Genomic DNA, 20,430 nt, shown 5'->3' with positions numbered 1-20,430 from the left:
GGGAAGCAAAGCCCACCCTTGGCCCGTGGGCCGAGAAAGCGTTCTCACCACCAGGCTGTCGAGACTAGGGTGTTCCTGGTGTTGATCAGGCCCCACGAAACAAGCACCTCCTTCCTTCCAAGAGGGGAAAGCGGCGTAACCACTTTGGCCCAATCACTTTGCAAAACACCTGGTCCAACGTCCAGTAAATATGAAGTGTCTACTGGCCATCTGCATGTCTTCTTTGGAGAAACGTCTATTTAGATTTTCTAACCATTGTTTGATTGGGTTGGTTTTGTTGTTGTTGTTGTTATTGAGTTGTATGGGACCTTTGTATATTTTGGAAATTAAGCCCTCGTCAGTTGCATCATTTGCAAATATTCTCTCCCATTCCGTAGGCTGTCTTTTCATTTTGTTTATGGTTTCCTTTGCTGGGCATTTACCCAGACAAAACTCTAATTCAGAAAGATCCATGCATCCAATGTTCACAGCAGCTTCGTTCACAATAGCCAAGACATGGAAGTAACCGAAATGTCCATCGACAGAGGAATGGATAAAGAAGATGTGGCACGTATATACAATGGAATATTACTCAGCCATAAAAAAAGAACGAAATAAGGCCATTTGTAGCAACATGGATGGACCTAGAGACTATCATACTAAGCGAAGTTAAGTCAGAAAGACAGAGACCAATCCCATATATCACTTATATGTGGAATCTAAAATATGACACAAATGAACTTATCTATGAAACAGAAACAGACTCACAGACATAGAGAACAGACTTGTGGTTGCCAAGGGGGAAGGGGGTTGGGGGAAGGATGGAGTGGGAGTTTGGGGTTAGCAGATGCAAGCTATTATATATAGAATGGATAAACAACAAGGCCCTACTGTAGAGCACAGGAAACTATATTCAACATCTTGTGACAAAACATAATAGAAAAGAATATGAAAAAGAATATATATATGTATAACTGAATCACTTTGCTGTACAGAAGAAATTAACACAACATTGTAAATCGACTGTACTTCAATAAAATCTAGAAAACGTGAAGTGTGCGGGTCCTGCAACCCAGCAATCCCACTTCTAGAGAATTCTGAGCTCTGTGCACAGGGATGCGTCTGGGGTACTTACTGAATGATGCGTGATACTAGAGAACATTTTAAAGTTACCTAATGTCCACCTCGGGGACCTGGATAAAATTTGGTAGGGTATATACATCAGTCAAAAGCAGCATGTATCCATATGGATAAAACACAGAAACTTAATATACAATGTTGAATGCATAATAATGATGCAAGGGCATGACATGAAAGAAGACCATATATTTTCTATGAACATAACCATAAATTATAGATAAATAATTGAGAAAACTCCCCACAGAGAGGGCAAGAGACCAGGATAAGATGTAAAAGTTTTTACATGTTTTGCTTTTTTATAATTTTTTAAAGGATAATGTTTTGACGTATTACTTGCTTTATTTCTTAAAGTATAAACCAAGACAAAAAAGACTTGAGGCAAAAATGCACAAATGTTAACTGTGAATCATTCTTGTGGTGAGAATATGAGCGACTACAATTTCCTTCCCTGTATCTCTCTATATTTTCAAATTCAAAAAAAAGGATGCTTAAATGGTTCTTCCCAGAAATTGCAACTTTGAGTGATCAGCAAAGACAAATATTTGCTTCGGCCAAAGGCAGGGGCCCCTGGGGAAAGCTTTTATAAAGCTGAAGAAATTTAAAGGCTCTAGGTTTCTCTTTGCTGTACATTCAGTTTTCACGGCAATGTCAGCCGTGGATGAGAAATGTGGCTGTCCCAGAGGGGTGATGGATAAAGACAGTCCTGCCCCGCTCCTGCGGTGTTCTGTGAACAAAGCACACACTAGCGGCATCTTTATTTTCATCCCTGAGGCAGAGGGTGTCCCTGCGAGGATGTTGTGTGATTGTAACTCTCGGTGAGCTTGGGCAGCGTGGAACCCGAGGGTGAGGTGGGAAGGGTGGTCTGGAGGTGGCTCAGGGGTGGCACTGAGCCTGATGGCCGAGGCTCGGGGACAGCGGCTTCAGAGGCAGTGTTTGTGATGAGTGAGGTGGGGAGCATTTAGCAGAGACCAGAGAGCACAGCCAGGACCACTCGAACCTACCAGTTTTCAGGAGCAACCCCCCAATAACGTCAGGATAAAAGGGCCTTAAAGATGGGCACGTCCTTCCCCACCCTGCCACCTGTTAGGGCTAACCTGTCCCTGGTCCTTGAGGAGAACCAGCGACACCGGCTGCTGGGTTGTATGTGACCTTTTTCCATGGAATGTATGAACGCCACACTTGAATTAGAGGGTGACCTGAGAACTAGCGGGCACGAATTCGGGGAGCGTGGTCCTAGGATGGAACGTGTCCCCTCTGCTGGCGCCAAGAGTGACTGCGAATTAAAAACCGTGAAAGTCACATTTTCCCAAATGGAGCCATGAAGCCGTGACGACGTCTTCATTAACCAGGGGAGCTGAGCCCCGCGTGGCATCACCTCTGTGTGCATGGAAAGACCCGCGTCCCCGGGAGCCCGCGGAAACAAGAAGCCTGGTTCCCCGACTCGTGAATAAATAAATCTGCCATGGCAGCCAGGTCAAGAGATACCAAATAACAGGAAAATATGTGTCTTACCCTGCGACCTAGGAAGTTGGCATCTGAGCAGAAAACTGCTCTTTCACATGCATAAATGGAATGTGTGTGTATAAATAAGAAAAAATACTACATGTCGGTGAAAAGAGATGTGGGCAGAACACAAAATAAGGATGGCGGAATGATGCAAGAAACATGGAACTAAACAACACCATATATTTCCCAGGAACATAAATATAAAACATGCATAAATTATCAAAAAATACACACAAAAAATCTCCCCACTGTGGCTACTACAGGCAAGAGGAGAGATCAGGATAAGATCTAAAGGTCCAACAGGACAAAAGCTTTTTTTATAATGTTTTCTTTTTTAAAAGAATAATGTTTTGATATATTGCTTCTATCATTTGTTAAAGTGTAAGTCTAGGGAAAAAAAGTGACCCAGAATTCTAAGCTCAGTGAGAATATCTTTCAAAAATAAAAGTCTGCTGAACTTACTGCCAGCAGACTCACACTACAAGAAAAGTTACAGGAATATACCAGATGGAAACTGTGAATCTACACAAAGAAATGAAATAGCTGGAGATGGAAAAAAATGAAGGGAAATATGCAATTATTATTTTCTTAATTTGAATTGCTTTAGAGGATAACTAACTTTCTAAAGCAAAAATCCTAGCAATGTATTGTGCATTTCTGGCATCTGTAAAGGTAAAATGTACAACAAGAATAGTGCAAAGGATGGGCAAGAAGAATTGTGAAAAGATTGTTGTAATGTCTCAGAATACATGTGTGGTGGTATAAAATATTATTGGAAGGTAGACACGGATGAATTAAAGATATATATACTCTAAGCCCCAGGGCAACCACTACAAAAAAATTAAAAGGAAGTATACACCAGAAGTCAATAGCAGAGATAAAGTGGCATCAAAAATACACACAAAAAGACCACCTAGGGGGGTGGGATAGGGAGGGTGGGAGGGAGACGCAAGAGGGAGGAGATATGGGGATATATGTATATGTATAGCTGATTCACTTTGTTATACAGCAGAAACTAACACACCATTGTAAAGCAATTATACTCCAATAAAGATGTTAAAAAGAAAATACACACAAAAATCCAACTGGAGTAAGAAAAAGAGAATACAAGAAGCAAAAAAATAAAAGTAGATCATAACCTGGACAGACGTGTGACCGAGCGTGGACACCCTGTGCCGCCTCCCTCCCCTCCTCTGCTGCCTCCTCGCCCCGGGACCCGCCCACGCAGATAGTACCTGAAGTCCAGGAAGGCGCAATACAGGAAGATTCGGTTGCTCTCATTGGTAGCCTCGATGTACTGCCTTTGAGTCTGAAATGACAGAGGATGGATACGCCTCATGATCCAGCCGGAGAAGCCGAGCTGCCAAAACTGATGTGAGAGCCGCACCCTCACAGCCCACAAGACCCCACGAGGTTGGCAATACACAAAGCCCTTGACCTTCCATCGCAACCCCTGTGGTCGGAGAGGGCGGGTCACCCCATCTCTCTCCCGGCTCTCCTTTGCCAGGGCTCCCGCCTCAGGGCCTTTGCACTTGCTGTGCTCCCGCCTCAGGGCCTTTGCACTTGCTGTGTCCTCCCTCTAGAAAGCTCTCCCCCAAGACAACGACATGGCTCCGCCCCTCCCGGCCTTCTCCTCAGGAGACCCTGCCGGCTCATTCAAAACAATACCAACCTGCCCACTCCTCGTACCGCGTTTTTTCATAGCACCGATCTCCACGCAGCACGTTATGTATTTACTTATCTATTTGTCTGCTGTCTTCCTCTCTAGAACGTGCACACATCTCGTTTACTGCTGTATCCCTGGCGCCTACCCTAATGTCTGGCGCACAGCAGGCGCTTACTAAATATTTATTGAACCAGTGGACAAAAGAACGAATAAGTGAACAGTTCCATCAATGACCCTGTTCCTAGGATTCTCGCTCTCCCAAGAGAGAAAGTCTCGTCCCTGGGCTTTTCCTGGATGCCAGCTCAGGGCACCTGGCAGCAGCTGCTCTGCCCTCCACGAGATGCAGAGACTCGTCCAGGAATCTTGCCAGGGAGCTTGGGAAGCCAGCAGCGCCACAGGAAAGCGGGATCAATGGTATCTCATCGACTCCCAATCAATAGGTCAAGAACCTCTTATTTGATGCCCCCGGGCACCCAACCACCGGGCTGGGCTGCAGGAGAACGTGCGGGTCAGAAACCGATAGGGGCGTCCTGTCTCTGAGCACACACCGGTTCAGGAGAGAGGGGCCCGGTACTCAGGGAGATGAGCTTACCTGAGCCTCAAACCCTATAAGGACACTCAGGGGGCAACACAGCCAAAGGCTCAAGAAAGTCCACGGGAAAAACCCTAAGAAGGTTAAGCCTTCCTTTCTCTCACCCTGTTTTTCAGGCTGCGTCCGAGACGCCTGGCCTCATCCACATGCCACCTGGGCCACCCCGGCTGGCAGCCCATCCCACGTCCAAGGCTGAGGACGGTTTTCAAAGAGTGGTCCTCACGGCAGCCTCGGCGTCATCCCAGGCCGTCCCAGGGCCCCGCCACAGAATCAGAAACTCTGGGGGTGCGGACGGCCTCCGGGTTTCCACAAGTCCTTCAGGCGACGCACATGGACCTGAGGGCCACTAACAGCTAGACAGAGGCTGCCTATTCTGTCCCCTCCTCACGTCTCAGCCGGCCGTGACCTTCGTGCCCCGTCCCAGACAGCCCTGTGGCTGCAGCCATTGAGACCCACAGAAGGTCATCGGCAGGGGACCCGCGCTGTGCACTGCGCAAACCCCACAAAACCGAAAACACAAACGGGAACCCGCTGGTGACCCCCGCCCAGTCTCAGCGAGGCTTCCTTGGCCCCGGGCAGCACCAGACCCTCCAGGACAGTGCTATGTGCTGGTTTTTTCCCCTTTTTTCCTCCCTCTACCCCTATATTGCCCCTCCCCGCTTCCCTCTCCCCATTGGTAACCACTAGTTTGTTCTCTATATCTGTGACTCTGTTTCTTTTTTGTTGTATTCACTAGTTTGCTGTATTTTTTAGATTCCATATATAAGTGACATCAGACAGTATGTGTCTTTCTCTGTCTGACTTATTTCACTTAGCATAATGCCCTCCAAGTCCATCCATGTTATTGCAAATGGCAAAATTTCATTCTTTTTTATGGCTGAGTAGTATTCCAGTGTATATATGGACCACATCTTCCTTATCCGTTCATCTTTTGATGGATGCTTAGGTTGCTTCCATACCTTGATGATTGTAAATAGTGCTGCTGTGAACACTGGGGTGTATATATCTTTTCAAATTAGTGTTTTTATTTTTGTTTTATTTTCAGCTATAGACCCAGGAGTGGAATTGCTGGGTCATATGGTACTTCTATTTTTAGTTTTTTAAGGAATCTCTATACTGTTTTCCACAGTGGCTGTATCAATTTCCACTCCCGCCAACAGTGTAGGAGGGTTCCCTATTCTCCACATGCTCATTTGTTATTTGCGTTCTTTTTGACGATAGCCATTCTGACAGGTGTGAGGTGATATCTCATTGTGGTTTTGATTTGCATTTCCTGATGATTCGAGACGTTGAGCATCTTTTCATGGGCCTGTTGCCATCTGCATTTGCTCTTTGGAAAAATGTCTATTCGGTTTTTCTGCCCATTTTTAAATCAGGTTGTTTGTTTGATGTTGAGTTATATGAGCTGTTTCTATAATATATGTTGGATATTAACCCCTTATCGGTCGTATCATTTGCAAATATCTTTTCCCATTCGGTAGGTTGTCTTTTCGTTTTGTCATGGCTTCCTTTGCTGTGCAAAAGCTTTTCAGTTTAACTAGGTCCTGTTTGTTTAAACTACGTGTCACGCTTGTGTAAAGTAATGAAATGTGACGGCCCCAGCACTAGAAGAAGCCAGCAACCTGGCCCCCACGTCATCAGAGGCCCTGAAGCTTCCCCAGGAAGAAGGGTCACCCCTTCTCTCATCGCCAGCCCTGCTCTGAGTGCAGGGAAGCATTTCTGTGTGGGAGCGGCATAGAGGCCGAAGTCCTGACCCTCTGACTCTGGATCTAGATCACTCTTCAACGGGAATTTAAAAATCAGGCACAACCCACGAGCCAAGTGCCTGTGTGGTCGGCAGGGTGGAGGGCAGACTGGGGTCTCGGGCCAGGATCACACCCGAGATGGGAAACTCCTGCCTCTGTCTGGGTTCCTCCCGGCTCCGCGCCTGTGATGGAAAAAGCAGATCCCCTCCTTCTGTGTTTGTTTGAAGTTTGCAGCTGAAATGGAACAAAGGCTCTCAGCACGTCTCCAGGAAAGGAGACCTAGACGGTTCCCAGGAGCACGATGGGATGGTGTGAACACCCCGGTCACGGTCACGGCGCTGCCAGAGAAAGGAGGGCAAGGCACCCAGGTCACGGCCCACTTTCCCAGAGGCGTGGGAGGCGCCGCCCGCCCATCAGCCTCCCGAGTGCCTGGGCGAGGGCGGAAGATCATCCCAGCCAGTCACCCCAGGGCCCAGGAGGTAGGGCGTCCCCATCAGGGTGGGGTGGGCGAGCAGCATCCCCCTTGACCCCCTCCTGGGTCCTGACGCCGAGGACCCTGTGGAGCCCTGTGGTCCACAGGGAAGCCCTGACTCTTCACCAGACGTGTCCACCTAAGCACACCCCACGGGGAAGGGCTACACGGGCCCTGCGGAATCTCTCCTACGGGATCCGAGACTTCTGCAAACAACCATAAGGACTTCCCACTTGGGGAGAAGCAAATGGGACTAATCGAGTATTCACTGTCTGCTGCTAGTACAGCAAAGGGTCTCCTTCTGAGAGACGCACATCAGGAGAGGAGAAAATCTACCCGACAACAGCCTGTGACTGTTCCTTGTTTAGAAATGCGCTTGCTTTTTAGGCCAGTACAGTCGCCCCTCAGTAACCATGGGGGATTCGTTCCGGGAGCCCCGAGGATACAAAAGTCCACAGATGCTCAAGTGCTGTAGAAAAAGTGGTGTAGTTTTTGCATATAACCTACACACATCCTCTTGCATACTTTAAATCATCTCTAGATTACGTATAATACCTAATACAATGTAAATACTATGTAAATAGTGGTCAGTGCATGGTAAATTGATATTTTGCTTTTTGGAATTTCTGGAATTTTTTTCTGAATATTTTCCATCCGAGGTTAGTTGAATCTGTGGATGTGGAACCCTCAGATACGGAGGGCTGACTGTATACAGTTTAACTTATACATTGGTCGGAAAGGTACTTGCCTATCTCTGTCCCAAGCAAAACACAGATGTCTCCACGGCCCTTAATTCTGACCCTTAGTAAAGCAACAGAAGGGGTCCAAGTGCCCCCCTCATAGCTGTGGGCAGGTGCGCATGGCTGTTGGCCCCCTCCTCTCCAGCCAGGCTCCCCTCACAAGCCAGGGGCCAGGACTCTGCGTGATTGAAACGTCCCACCTTTAGGGGAAGCAAGAATCACAGAGGTAATGTTGGGTGGGGACAACGACGGACACCGTTTATCCAGCCTCAGTCTCCTCTGGCATTTTGGGGTGCTTCTTTCTCCCACAGAATCACAGGCAGTCCCTCCTGAAGATGCTAAGACAGATTCCAGCATCTCAGCATCTGGCAGGATGGGAGCAGGGCAGGGCCCCATGAAGGAGACACCTGAGATCCACCTCTGGAAAGGGAGACCCGGGCAGCCTGGTGGGCTGAGCTGGCCCAAGTGCTGAGGGTGAAAGGTCAGACAGGGTGAGACGCTGAGACCTCTGACCTCACGGAGCAGGGGCTCAGGGGGCCTTGCGGCTCCACGCCCGCACCACGCCCGCACCACCTGCGCTGAGCTCTCTCTGTCCTGGCTCCCCGGAGGGGCGGGCCGTGCCCGGGCACCGGGGACCCTCAGGCGCTGTGCTCGGACCCTCCCGACGTCCCTCAGTGTGTGACCAGGTCATCCGAGGACACCCCAAGGCCCTGACCCCGGGCCCCGCACGCGCCCTCCCCTGTCCAAATGCCGCCTGCATCCCCGGCTCGCCCGGCCCTTCCGGGCCCACCGGCCGATAGAGGCCCCTTTGGGCTTGAGTCGGTCCGTCCTGTCCGTGGACAGACGCGTCGTGGCCACACGAGGCACAGACGGCCCGGCAGGTGCTGACACGCGCTCGTCCTCACCCTCCGCTGGCGGCGGGACCTCAGGCCCAGATGCGTCCCAGGCCCCCGACCTGCCGATCCCCCCACGTGCAGCTGAGCCGGGGACGCCGGGAGGGGCTCGTGCGGGACACAGCGGCACGGCCACGGCCACCGGGTCCGGGTCAGAGACGCCCACCGAGGACCCGTCCAGAGCCGGGGAACGCGGGGTCCACACGTGCGGGAAACTCGGGTTTCTCCGCCTTCCCTGTCCCCGCGGGGTGCTGGGCGCAGGGGTGGGTCCGGTGCCAGAAGGGAATTCAACTCTAAGTGTGATCGCCCGTGGTTTCCCAGGCCCTCTCTCCTCTGTTAAACCTCACGGCTCCAGTTGGAGAGGAACGGGGCCTGCAGACTCCTGATTCCTACGCTCACGGTTTATATTCGGTGTGTAAACCTGCCCGGCGGGTGAGGGAAACACGCAGAGAGGAAATGGCTCCGATGCTTCCAGCAAAACACAAAAAGCCCTGTGAACTTACTTACATGGGGATCTGGAATTAGAACAGCCGGCCTCAAAACTGAACAGAACGTGTTTTCAAATCGTCCCCGTGGCCCAGGTAACACGCGTCAGGAAGGTCTCAGTGGAAAATGCGCTGACACGGGCTAGACTGGTCCCCAGGCCCGTTCCTGCATCTGGCATTTACAGCTGCGGCATCTCAGAGCAGAGAGATGGGTCCCAGGGAAGATGGAGCGGGGAGCAGAGAACAGAAGCAGAAAGAGGCAGGAATGTGTGAGCGCGAGGGCGGCCGTGAGCTCCTGTCAGCCCGCAGTCGGGGTTCTTTCCAAAACCTCCATCCCCGTTTCACAGGAATGGGCTGCAAAGTTTCTTGTTTTTTTAAAAAGGAAAATCTTCTGTTGAGCCACACACGTAGGACTGTTTGATGCCAGACATCTTATTTATTTACAGCTCTCTCGTGAGTCTGGGGTCGCCACACAGATTTGGTTCCAGTTTGGTTCAAACAGGACCAGGGCACCTGTCCTGGCCTCAGATTCCTAACATTTAATCCCACTTCACCCCTTGCCCCCTCATTCCCAGCTCAAGTTAACCACAGAGACATCAGGTGTCCCCAGAAACTCCTCCAGGGAACAGCGGCTCACAGACCCCAGTGCCAGGCCAGCTGTACCTAAGAGGGGCACCTTGACCCTGGAGGGTTTAACTCCCAAAGGAGACCCTCAATGCCTTCTCCTTCCTAATCCAAGAGGGGACGGTGGAGGACACCTTGGGATTTGTCTGAATTCGGACAAATTCATTAAATTATTAGCAAAAATGTCTTTTCTAGGGAAAACATAAGATCCTCATTTTTCTGGAACCATCTCCTCCCATGAGAAAATGTCCTCCTTAAAAAAAATAAGTGCCATTACTTTTGTTATAGTGACTCATAAAATACATTGTGTACGTGCTCACAAGTCTAAGATAACAACATTGTCCTAATATGGGGTGAATTTTCAGAAAGAAAATGAGTTACAAAGACACACCCTGACAGTCAGCAAATAGATCAGTGGAACAGAGTAGAGACCCAGAGACAGCCCACACAAGTCCAGTCAACTGATGTTTGACAAAGAATCAAAAATAATTTAATGAAGGAAGGATAGATAGTTCTTTCACCAAATAATGCCAGAGCAACTGGACATCCATAGGACAATCAATCAATCAATCAATAACCCAACCTAAATCTCACACCTTACAAAAAATTAACTGAAAATAGATCCTACAGTAAATGTTAAACATAAAACTGTAAAACTTGTAGATGATAACATAGAAAAAAATCTTCAGGACCTACAGTCCATTGAAGAGTACTCAGCTATGACGCCAGTGTATGAAATGCATTCCATAAAATTGAAAAATAAATAAATTGGGCTTCATAAAAACTAAAAACCTCACACTCTGTGAAAGACCCTATTAAGAGGATAAAAAGATGAGGTACAGATTAGGAGAAAACATTTACAAACCACGTATCTGACAGAGGAGTCATATCCAGAACATATAAAGCATTCTCAAAACATAACCATAGAATGGCTAAAGAAGATGTGGCACATGTATACAATGGAATATTACTCAGCCATAAAAAGAAACGAAATTGAACCATTTGTAGTGAGGTGGATGGACCTAGAGTCTGTCATACAGAGTGAAGTAAGTCAGAAAGAGAAAAACAAATACAGTATGCTGACACATGTATATGGAATCTAAGGAAAAAAAAAAAAAAAGGTCATGAAGAACCTAGTGGTAAGATGGGAATAAAGACACAGACCTACTAGAGAATGGACTTGAGGATATGGGGAGGGGGAAGGGTAAGCTGGGACAAAGAGAGAGTGGCATGGACATATATACACTACTAAACGTAAAATAGATAGCTAGTGGGAAGCAACCGCATAGCACAGGGAGATCAGCTCGGTGCTTTGTGACCACCTAGAGGGGTGGGATAGGGAGGGTGGGAGGGAGGGAGATGCAAGAGGGAAGAGATATGGGAACATATGTATATGTATAACTGATTGACTTTGTTATAAAGCAGAAACTAACACACCATTGTAAAGCAATTATACTCCAATAAAGATGTTAAAAAAAAAAAACTCAACTGTAAAAAACCAAAATAAAACAAAGAATCCCGTTAGAAAAAGGGGAAAGGACATGAAGAGACATTTCACTGAAGAGGGTACACAGATGGCAAATAAGCAGAAGACAAGATCTTCAACATCGCTAACCCTTAGGGAAATTCAAATTCAGACCACAGTGAGAACAACTAAACTAAAGGACTGACTGAACCAAACACTGGCAAAGACGCAGAGAAACTAAATCGCTCGTACATTGCTGGTGGGAACGTGAAATGGTACAGCCCCTCTGGAAAAGAGTTTGGAAGTTTTAAGAAATATTGAAAATACTTATCCCATGACCCTGCAATTATACTCCTGGGCATTTACCCCAGAGAAAGAGAAACTATTTCCACACAAAAACCTGTACACAATTCTTCATAACAGCTTTACTTGTAATTGTCAAAAATTGGAAACAACCAAAACATAACTCAGTGGGTGACTGGCTAAACACACTGCAATTTATCCAGACCCTGGATGGCTATTCAGCAAAAAAGGTCTGAACTAGCGCTACACGTGACAGCTTGTATGGCTCTCACGGGCATTAGGTTGAACGGAAAAAGCCAATTTCTAAAGGCAAGGTCTGTATGATTCTATTTATATACCCTTTTCAAAATGACAAAATCATAAGGATGGAAAACAGATCGTTGGTTGCCAGGAGTTACGGATGGAAGTGCAACCAAAGGAGCTGTTTTGGGTGGTAAGATGGCTCTGTATCTTGATTTCAGTGATGTTCTTGTGAATCTATCATTATTCCAAAATAAAAATTTTTTAAAGAGTTAAACCAGCATCAGATGAACGATCACCAAGCCAAGCTTTCTAGCTGGAGGAAACACAACTTGGGCAGGAGATAAAATGTCCCCAACCATTAAGCCTGGGATTTTAATATCTAAGTTTCATTTTGATTAGCTGAATTCTGCACAGGAATGTGGAATTAGTTGGTAAGCCAGTTAAGGGGACCACAGGTCTCATCGTCGGGGACAATACAACCATAATTCACAATTATCCTCTCCTCCTCCCCGGCGCCTCGGATCTCAACTATTTGTCACCACATGTGAGTCCCAGGCAAACCCAGCACGACGAGGTGCACGGCAGACCTGGGTGTGGGCCCCCTCACTTCCTCCCAGGGACCTCCTTCCGCCTCCTGGGGCCCTGGTTGCTATATTAACTTCCCTTTTGGATCCTGAGGTGTGTGTTTTGTTCCCACTTAAAGCACAAGTATCTCTTGTGTGGTCTGGGCCGGAACCAAGGGAAACGATAGTTCCGCAGAGGGTCCAACCATAGCCTTCCGGCCTCCGTCGGAGTCCATCCCCACGCACATCAAAGTGGTCAGCTTGTTTTTTTTTTTTTAACATCTTTATTGGAGTATAATTGCTTTACAACGTTGTGTTAGTTGCTGCTGTATAACAAAGTGAATCAGCTACACGTATACATATATCCCCATATCTCCTCCCTCTTGCGCCTCCCTCCCACCCTCCCTATCGCACCCCTCTAGGTGGTCACAAAGTACCGAGCTGATCTCCCTGTGCTATGCGCTGCTTCCCACTAGCTATCTGTTTTACATTTGGTAGTGTATATATGTCCATGCCACTCTCTCACTTCGTCCCAGCTTACCCTTCCCCCTCCCCGTGTCCTCAAGTCCATTCTCTGCGTCTGCGTCTTTATTGCTGTTCTGCCACTAGGTTCTTCAGAACCTATGCAGATCGCCAACAAATACATGAAAGGATGCTCAACATCACTAATCATTAGAGAAATGCAAATCAAAACTACAATGAGGTATCACCTCACACCGGTCAGAATGGCCATCATCAAAAAAGCTAAAAACAATAAATGCTGGAGAAGATGTGGAGAAAAGGGAACCCTCTTGCACTGTTGGTGGGAATGTAAATTGATACAGCCACTATGGAGAACAGTAGGGAGGTTCCTTAAAAAAAAAAAATAGAATTACCATATGACCCAGCAATCCCACTGCTGGGCATATACCCTGAGAAAACCATCATTCAAAAAGATACATGTACCACAATGTTCACTGCAGCAATATCTATTTACAATAGCCAGGACATGGAAGCAACCTAAATGTCCATCGACAGACGAATGGATAAAGAAGATGTGGCACATATATGCAATGGAATATTACTCAGCCATAAAAAGGAACGAAATTGAGTTATTTGTAGTGAGGTGGATGGACCTAGAGTCTGTCATACAGAGTGAAGTCAGAAAGTGAAAAACGAATGCCGTATGCTAACGCATATATATAGAATCTAAAAAAAAAAAAAAGTGGTCAGCTTTTACCTTCAGGTCTCCTTCTGGAATATTCTCTTCCCAGATGCCTCTTACTCGTGGAATATCTGTGTTATAAATTTTTACCCTGGACACCTGGTTTGAATTTTTCAAAGATGTTTCACAAACTTTAATGTTATCTGAACTGTGATATAAGAAAGGGGAAAAAAAAGAAGCTAGACTTAAAATATGGCTTCAATACTGATCGGTTTGATCTTCCCCAAATGAACTCGCTGCCTTTCCCTCCTGCCCTGAAGATGTTCTCCACGAAGGGAAAAGGAAGGGCAGTGATCCCTAAATCAATCGTCCACACTGGCTCTTACTTCCAATGTCACCTACAGCCCGAAAATTCTGGGATTATAAACTCAACTATAACTTTGAATGTATCTCTGAAAAGAGTCTGCGATCAAAACAGGTAAATGCTGGACTTCCCTGGTGGCGTGGTTAAGAATCCGCCTGCCAATGCAGGGGACACGGGTTCGAGCCCTGGTCCGGGAAGATCCCACATGCCGCGGAGCAACTAAGCCTGTGCGCCACAGCTACTGAGCCTGCGCTCTAGAGCCCGCGAGCCATAACTACTGAGCCCACGTGCCACAACTACTGAAGCCCGCGCACCCTAGAGCCCATGCTCTGCAACAAGAGAAGCCACCGCAATGAGAAGCCCACACACCGCAACGAAGAGTAGCCCCGCTCGCTGCAACTAGAGAAAGCCCGCACACAGCAATGAAGACCCAATGCAGCTAAAACTAAATAAATAAATTAATTAATTGATTAAATTTTTTTAAAAAACAGGTAAACGCTGCCCCATGTATATCAGTGTCCTCAGGTGGGAGGGAAAAAATAGTATTTTCATAACACAAACTACAAAGCAGAACTCTCGAAATAAATTTTTAGGGTTTGCAGATAATCAGGAAATTTCAATTACAGGTATACCCCTGGGGGTCATATCAGAAGGTCCCAGGGAGTGTAATACTTTTATTTCTATGCAAATAATGAGATGGGTTTCAAGGTTATAAAATTCTGATCTGTTTTACAGCCTGGTTCTGTGGCTGTTAATAATAATAAATCATGTTTGTGGTCTTGAACCCTCTTACAAACCACATTAAAAATGATGTTATTTTTTGTGAATGATGATCAATTTTTCTTAGAAAAGAAAGTAGGAATTTAGAAGCCCACGATTTGCATTCTAGAACAGTCTAATGAAAGATGTGTTCAGTGAACTCTCCCCAGCATGTTCTGTGATACAGATTCCCATTAATCATCTTTGCTTCCCATCTACCTGCTTGCTACTCTATCTTATTAGCTCACATACAAAATAGTTTAACCCAAATACCCCCAGGCCTTAAACTCACACATGCAAAAAAAAAAAAAAAAATCCTTTTCTTAAGGCAACGGAGAATATATAAAGCTTTTCCCTTGAAATTCTCTTCTCACATATTAAAAGACTACATTTGAAAAGGGTAAAATCATGACTCTCAAATAGATATAAAATGAACACCTATTAACTATATTATCTAACTCATTAATGATTGAAGCTACCTCTAAGATGCTATCATCACTTCAAAGGAAAATCCAAAGAATCATACATCCATGAGGCCACCAGGAATGCTGAAGTAAATTTGCTTAATAGACACAAAACTGGCAAAACTGGTTGATATCCACAGGGAAATAATCATTCCACTGACTCTCCATCTCTGCCAGACAACATTTGCATTTCAATGGACAGAATTACAGATCTCAATGTGAACAGTTCATAGAAAATGATTTCGTAAGCCAGATCCCAAAGGTCCTGAAATATGAACATGGCCAATTACTTGTGAAATGAACACCTGTCATTCTCAGGGTACAAAAACCATGTGAAATTTTTTTTCCAAACCACTATGTTTGCTTCTATGGAAAAGCTTCTACTTAAAGATATATATCTTCCTGCACTGGCAGAGCATTCCAGGAGAATTTAGCAGCATTGAACAAAGAAGTATTTCCAAGAAAAAAAATAAAACACTCATCGTACGTCACGGTGTAAATATGGCAAAAAGGAGGATGCAAATGTGAGAGCAGAGGACAGTGGAAGAGAAGGAGGACAGACGGCAGCGAGGAGGGTGATCAGTTGGGTGACGTCCTTGGTTCCGCCGTGACGGTGCCGGTTCCATGAAGGTTGTCAGAAAAGAAAATACAAGAAAGACTGGAAATGACGCTTTGGAAAACGAGCACATGATGGGGGAGGTCTCAGTGCCCGGATCTGAGAGAGAACAGCCCCAGGCTCTGTGCCCGTGAGGGGACCCTTTGGCCGGCCGAGTCCCCCAGATGTGTTCTATGCTGCAAACAGGGGCCGAGGTGCCTGGGAACCGGGTCTCGAATACACTGCGCGGCCGGCATTCTGGCAGGATCAGCCAGACCGCTGGCCGGTCTGGCTGCTGATGTCCTTCCCCTGGGTCCTTGCTCCTTCAGAGCTCCTATGATCCCTAAAGAGTTCACGAAACCAACTTCCTTGACTCAACTGCATAAAGCCGCCAAGAAAGGTTGGTGCCCTCAACTTCCATCATTTTGGCTGCTCGGAATCTCTTCCCGCGTACCTCAGTTTCACCTGATTTCACTCCAGTGGGTCTCTCCTCGCTCTCCCTCTCTCTCAGTAGCTCCACATGAGCTGGGTCTAAGCTAATCGGTGCATTTTCGCTCCCTGACTATTCACTGAAAGAGAAGCCCGTCGGTCCCTGGAGGAGGGAGGGGGTGAATACTCTCCATCACCCCCAGGAAAGCCCTGGAAGCGCCTTTGGCTCCTCGATGACCATGAACAGGAGCAGTCACTCCACCCGCAGGGAGAGCCGCGCTCCTGCCCCAAACGCAAGGTGCGCTGAGTCCAGGCTCAGAGACGTGAATGAGGGGTGACCACGGCCGTCGGTGGAGCGGCTGGAGGCCGGGGAGGAGCCCCCAGGACGGCTCAGGACCCCGGCCCTGCGGGGGCTGAACTCTGTGCATCTGTGCAGAGTCTCAGGCCCTCCTGCGGCTGCAGCCCAGCCCGTCCTCCTCCAGCCCCTGAGCCAGCGGCTGTGATGGAGGCTCAGAGCTGCCAGAGATGGAGAGTGAGAGCCTGGGGGGCGGCACCCCTGAAGTGCAGCACTTACGGGCGGAGCTTTTCCAGCGTGTGGTGTGGGCAGCAACCTCCCTTGGCTCTGCTCTTGGGAACCCCTCCTCTCCTGATGCCTGCCGACAGACCCCCGGAGTCGTCTGGAGGTTCTCAGATCAGAGCTCACTGGGAAGGGCTAAGAAAGATGTGATTTCTGTAGTGTGAGGAGGAGGAGACCTCAACATAAACCATTTAATTTTAAAAAGTGGGCTGAGACATGAGTTTGGAAACATCCTTTAAAACAAGCCTGAAGCCCTCCTTAGGTGAGTGTCATTTCATTGTCCCAGACACCCTGGAAAAGAGAACCCCCTCTCTTCCTTTAAGTAGCTCCCTTTTGGTGGAGAAATGTTAAGAAAGCTTTAGGAAGTCAGATGTCCACTGCTGTCCCAAAGATCTTATACTCCAGACAGGTGTATGTTGTTGCTGAGACTTCCCAATCTGTTTAAACAGAGGAATCTTGATGGAAAGTTACCATTTAAGTACAAACACCCAAGTTCTGTTTCAAATCAAATGGAAAAGACAATGAAATGAATATGCCAGTGGCCTTTGTTGACATCCATCGAAAGAGACAAGGAATTCTTGTTTCTTGAGGCGTATCAGCAGAATCCTAAACCTTACACAGTACGGTATCACCAAGAGGACCGTATCCTCATCCCTCCAGATAAACACAGATGGTGAACATCAGAAGTGGAGCAACCACGGGAGAGGTTCGTGGCCTCTGGAAATCTGGACTAGAGAAATACAAGTCAAGTTGTGGTTGGAGCAACTCCAGAACAGCTGGCCCACCTGACTCACAGCACTTCCTGCCATGGATGCGGCCAGCATGTCCTGAGAACTGCATTGATGATGATGGTGATGATGATGGTGGTGATGGTGGTGATGATGGTGGTGATGGTGATGATGGTGGTGATGATGGTGGTGATGATGATGATAGTGGTGATGATGGTGATGGTGATGATGATGGTGATGGTGATGATGAGGGTGATGGTGATGATGATGGTGATGATGGTGATGGTGATGATGAGGGTGATGGTGATGGTGATGATGATGGTGATGGTGATGATGGTGATGATAGTGATGATGGTGAAGGTGATGGTGGTGATGGTGATGATGGTGATGGTGATGCCGTCTGCAGACAGCATCACAGGCCCCACTGGTCACGGGAGGAAGCTGAGAACAGAGACCTCCAGGAACTAGCCCAAGGTCACAGCTGGGTCTTGAACCCAGGGATTTAGCTCCAGAGCCTGCACTCTGCCTGTGGGGAAAGCAGTGGCCTGGCTTAGCCCCAGCGGGGACCCAGAGGCTGACAAGGCAGCCGGCCTCCCCGCTGCACTCAGCGCCGGGACTGTCCGCAGGACGAAGCGCAGGAGAGGGGCTTATGGAGGAGAAGGCCCAGGTCCCTTCACGGCCTCCAGGAGGAGAGGAGGCAGGTCCTGTTGCCCAGACCCAGCAGGACGTGCGCTTGCATGCGGGTCTGTCCCATGCTAGGCAGGAGGGCCACGCGGACATCTGCGAGTGATTGCGTCCTGCCCGCAAATGAGGACAAGAGTCTTTGATGTAAACTATAAAAAGTTCCCGGATCAGCAACCTGTTATCATCGTGGAATGAATCACCGATCCGAGCATCAGCTGGGACATGCCTGGAAGGCCCTCCACCCTGCAAGTCCAAGGAGCCCAGGTCACCAGAAACTCCCTCCAGGGCTACACGCCAAGCACTCTCCCATCCCGCCTTACTGCTTCCCAGAGGTAGGGGGTTCAAACCCGGGAAGGTCGGGCGAGCCCTGGGCGCATCTGGGCCGCACCAGACCGGCAGCGGGACCTCCGAGCCCAGAAGGTGGGTGGCCGTGCCTTCCGGCCAGCTGCAGGACAGCTGAAGGGAGACGCCCTCCCCGGGGAGGCGGAGACTCAGAGATGATGGGGGCGCCCCACCCAGGGCTGTCCACAGCCTCATTCGGTTTCAGAAAGGCCGCTGGCCCCGGACTGACCCTGCGCCTCCCGCCTCCCACTCAGCAAACAGGATGCACAGCCCCGAGCACCCAGGTGGGGAGCCGGGACAGAGGGACATCTGTTCTCCATCGTGCAGAGAAAAGAGCCTCTGACTGACCCTACAGAGACCACGCCTCCCACCCGAGAAGCTGGAGTTGCCACGTGACTAAAGTCTGATCGGAGGTGCCAGGAGCCTCCCGCAGAGGAGCTGACGGGGCCCCCAGCCCCACCGCCCCCCGAGATGTGTGACACGGGGGGGGACAAGCAGAGCGCCATCTTGGGCTTGGAGGACAGGGTCCAGATCCTGGACGGGCTGGTCCCCAGGGCCCCGCACGGCAAGGCTCGGGACTCTTCACCCCCAGAGAGAAAGAGCCCGCTGTTCAAGCTGCCGCCACGGGGGCTGCGGGGCGAGGACTGCCGGTGATGGCGCCGTTTACGGGGAGCCGAACCCCTCCCACTGATGCGTCGCCTTCCGCGAGGCGCCGAGGCGGGGCGCTTATGGCGTCAGCCAGCACGCGGAGGGAATGCCCCTCCCGCTGACGCCAGCTTCTCTCTGGGAAGGCCGCAGCTCAGACAAGAACTCCTGCCCCCAGCTCGGCAGAAGGAAGCGCCTGGTGGTGACGTGAAGGCGGTGCTGGCCATTTCCGCATCCCACAGCCCACGCGCCCTCCGCCTCTGCCACTCTTCTCAGGGCCACAGGCCAGACCGCCCGGTGACCTGAGCTCCCATCGCGGCGGCCAGGGCAGGGGTGCAGAGGGTCCCTGGAGCACTCCATCACCCGACATCCAGGGCGCGGGACCTGGGCAGTGGCGGAGTCAGGGGAACCGTCAGCGCCTCCTGGCCACGGGTCTCCTACCTTTCACCCCCCAGGGAGCACGTGAGAAGAGAAGCTGGCAGCACCCAGGGCTGCAGGGCCATCAAACCAGCCAATCCCGTCCTCATCCCCCCACGGAACCAAGGGTCACCCGCCCTCTTGGACCATAAGCCTGTCCCCGCCAAGGCCCCCGGTTGTTTGCTCCCGGGTGCAGCTCCGTGGGTCACCTGCTGTGCTGCCCCCTCCCCGGTAGCGAGCGCACGTGACTGACACCCACGTGGGTCTCACCCAGGAGTGTCGCCTATAACCCTAGTGCTACTCACGCACTGGACTGCAGCAGGCAACGTGCCGGCCCCGAGGTGACTGTGCATTTGCACGCCCGCAGCGGTGCCGTTTCCGCGTGGACCGTGGAGCAGCACACGATCAGCGATGGGCTCATCCCAGCATCCCTCCCCCACGGGGTCCAAAGCCTGGCCCTCCTCCCGTCCTGCCTGTTTTTAGACACAGGCTCTGACCCACCCATCTCAGCACACCCACTCCCTCTTCTCCATCCCGGAGCTGTGGCGGGAAGTGAATGAGAACAGGTGGGAGTGGCTTGTATAAAAGCAAAGAACTAATATCATCCTGACCCCGGCTGCTTCTGGGGATGCTAAGGCCTCAGTGTATTTCCGTCTTGATTGGGTCTGTGCCCCTCTGCTCCCACCTCACCCCTCCCCCAACGCCACCCTCTGCTTGGCTTTGAGTTGACTCAGGAGGCCTGGAGGCCCCCAGCTGAGAGCAGGAATAACAAACCCACCTTCCCAGGGGCATGGGCGGGGCCAGACAAGGGGACGGAGGCACAGGTGGGCCAGTGGGAGGAGACCCCCGCCCAGGTAAGGAGCCGG

At 49.5% G+C, this 20,430-nt stretch overlaps 1 protein-coding gene across 4 annotated transcripts in view; it reads right to left on the bottom strand.

Annotated features, from left to right (window-relative positions):
• ADGRD1 (adhesion G protein-coupled receptor D1) overlaps positions 1-20,430 on the bottom strand; it is a 144,240-nt gene that overhangs the window by 45,155 nt on the left and 78,655 nt on the right. For all 4 annotated transcript variants that reach the window (XM_007189650.2, XM_007189653.2, XM_007189651.2 and 1 more), the window contains one exon: positions 3,861-3,934. In XM_007189650.2, the coding sequence (XP_007189712.2) occupies positions 3,861-3,934 (74 nt within the window). The remainder of the gene's footprint in view (positions 1-3,860; positions 3,935-20,430) is intronic.

Source organism: Balaenoptera acutorostrata, chromosome 13, assembly GCF_949987535.1.
Source record: "Balaenoptera acutorostrata chromosome 13, mBalAcu1.1, whole genome shotgun sequence".
NCBI classification, from domain to species: domain Eukaryota; kingdom Metazoa; phylum Chordata; class Mammalia; order Artiodactyla; family Balaenopteridae; genus Balaenoptera; species Balaenoptera acutorostrata.
Note: the sequence above shows the minus strand (reverse complement) of the source record. Positions and strands in the feature narration are given on the sequence as shown.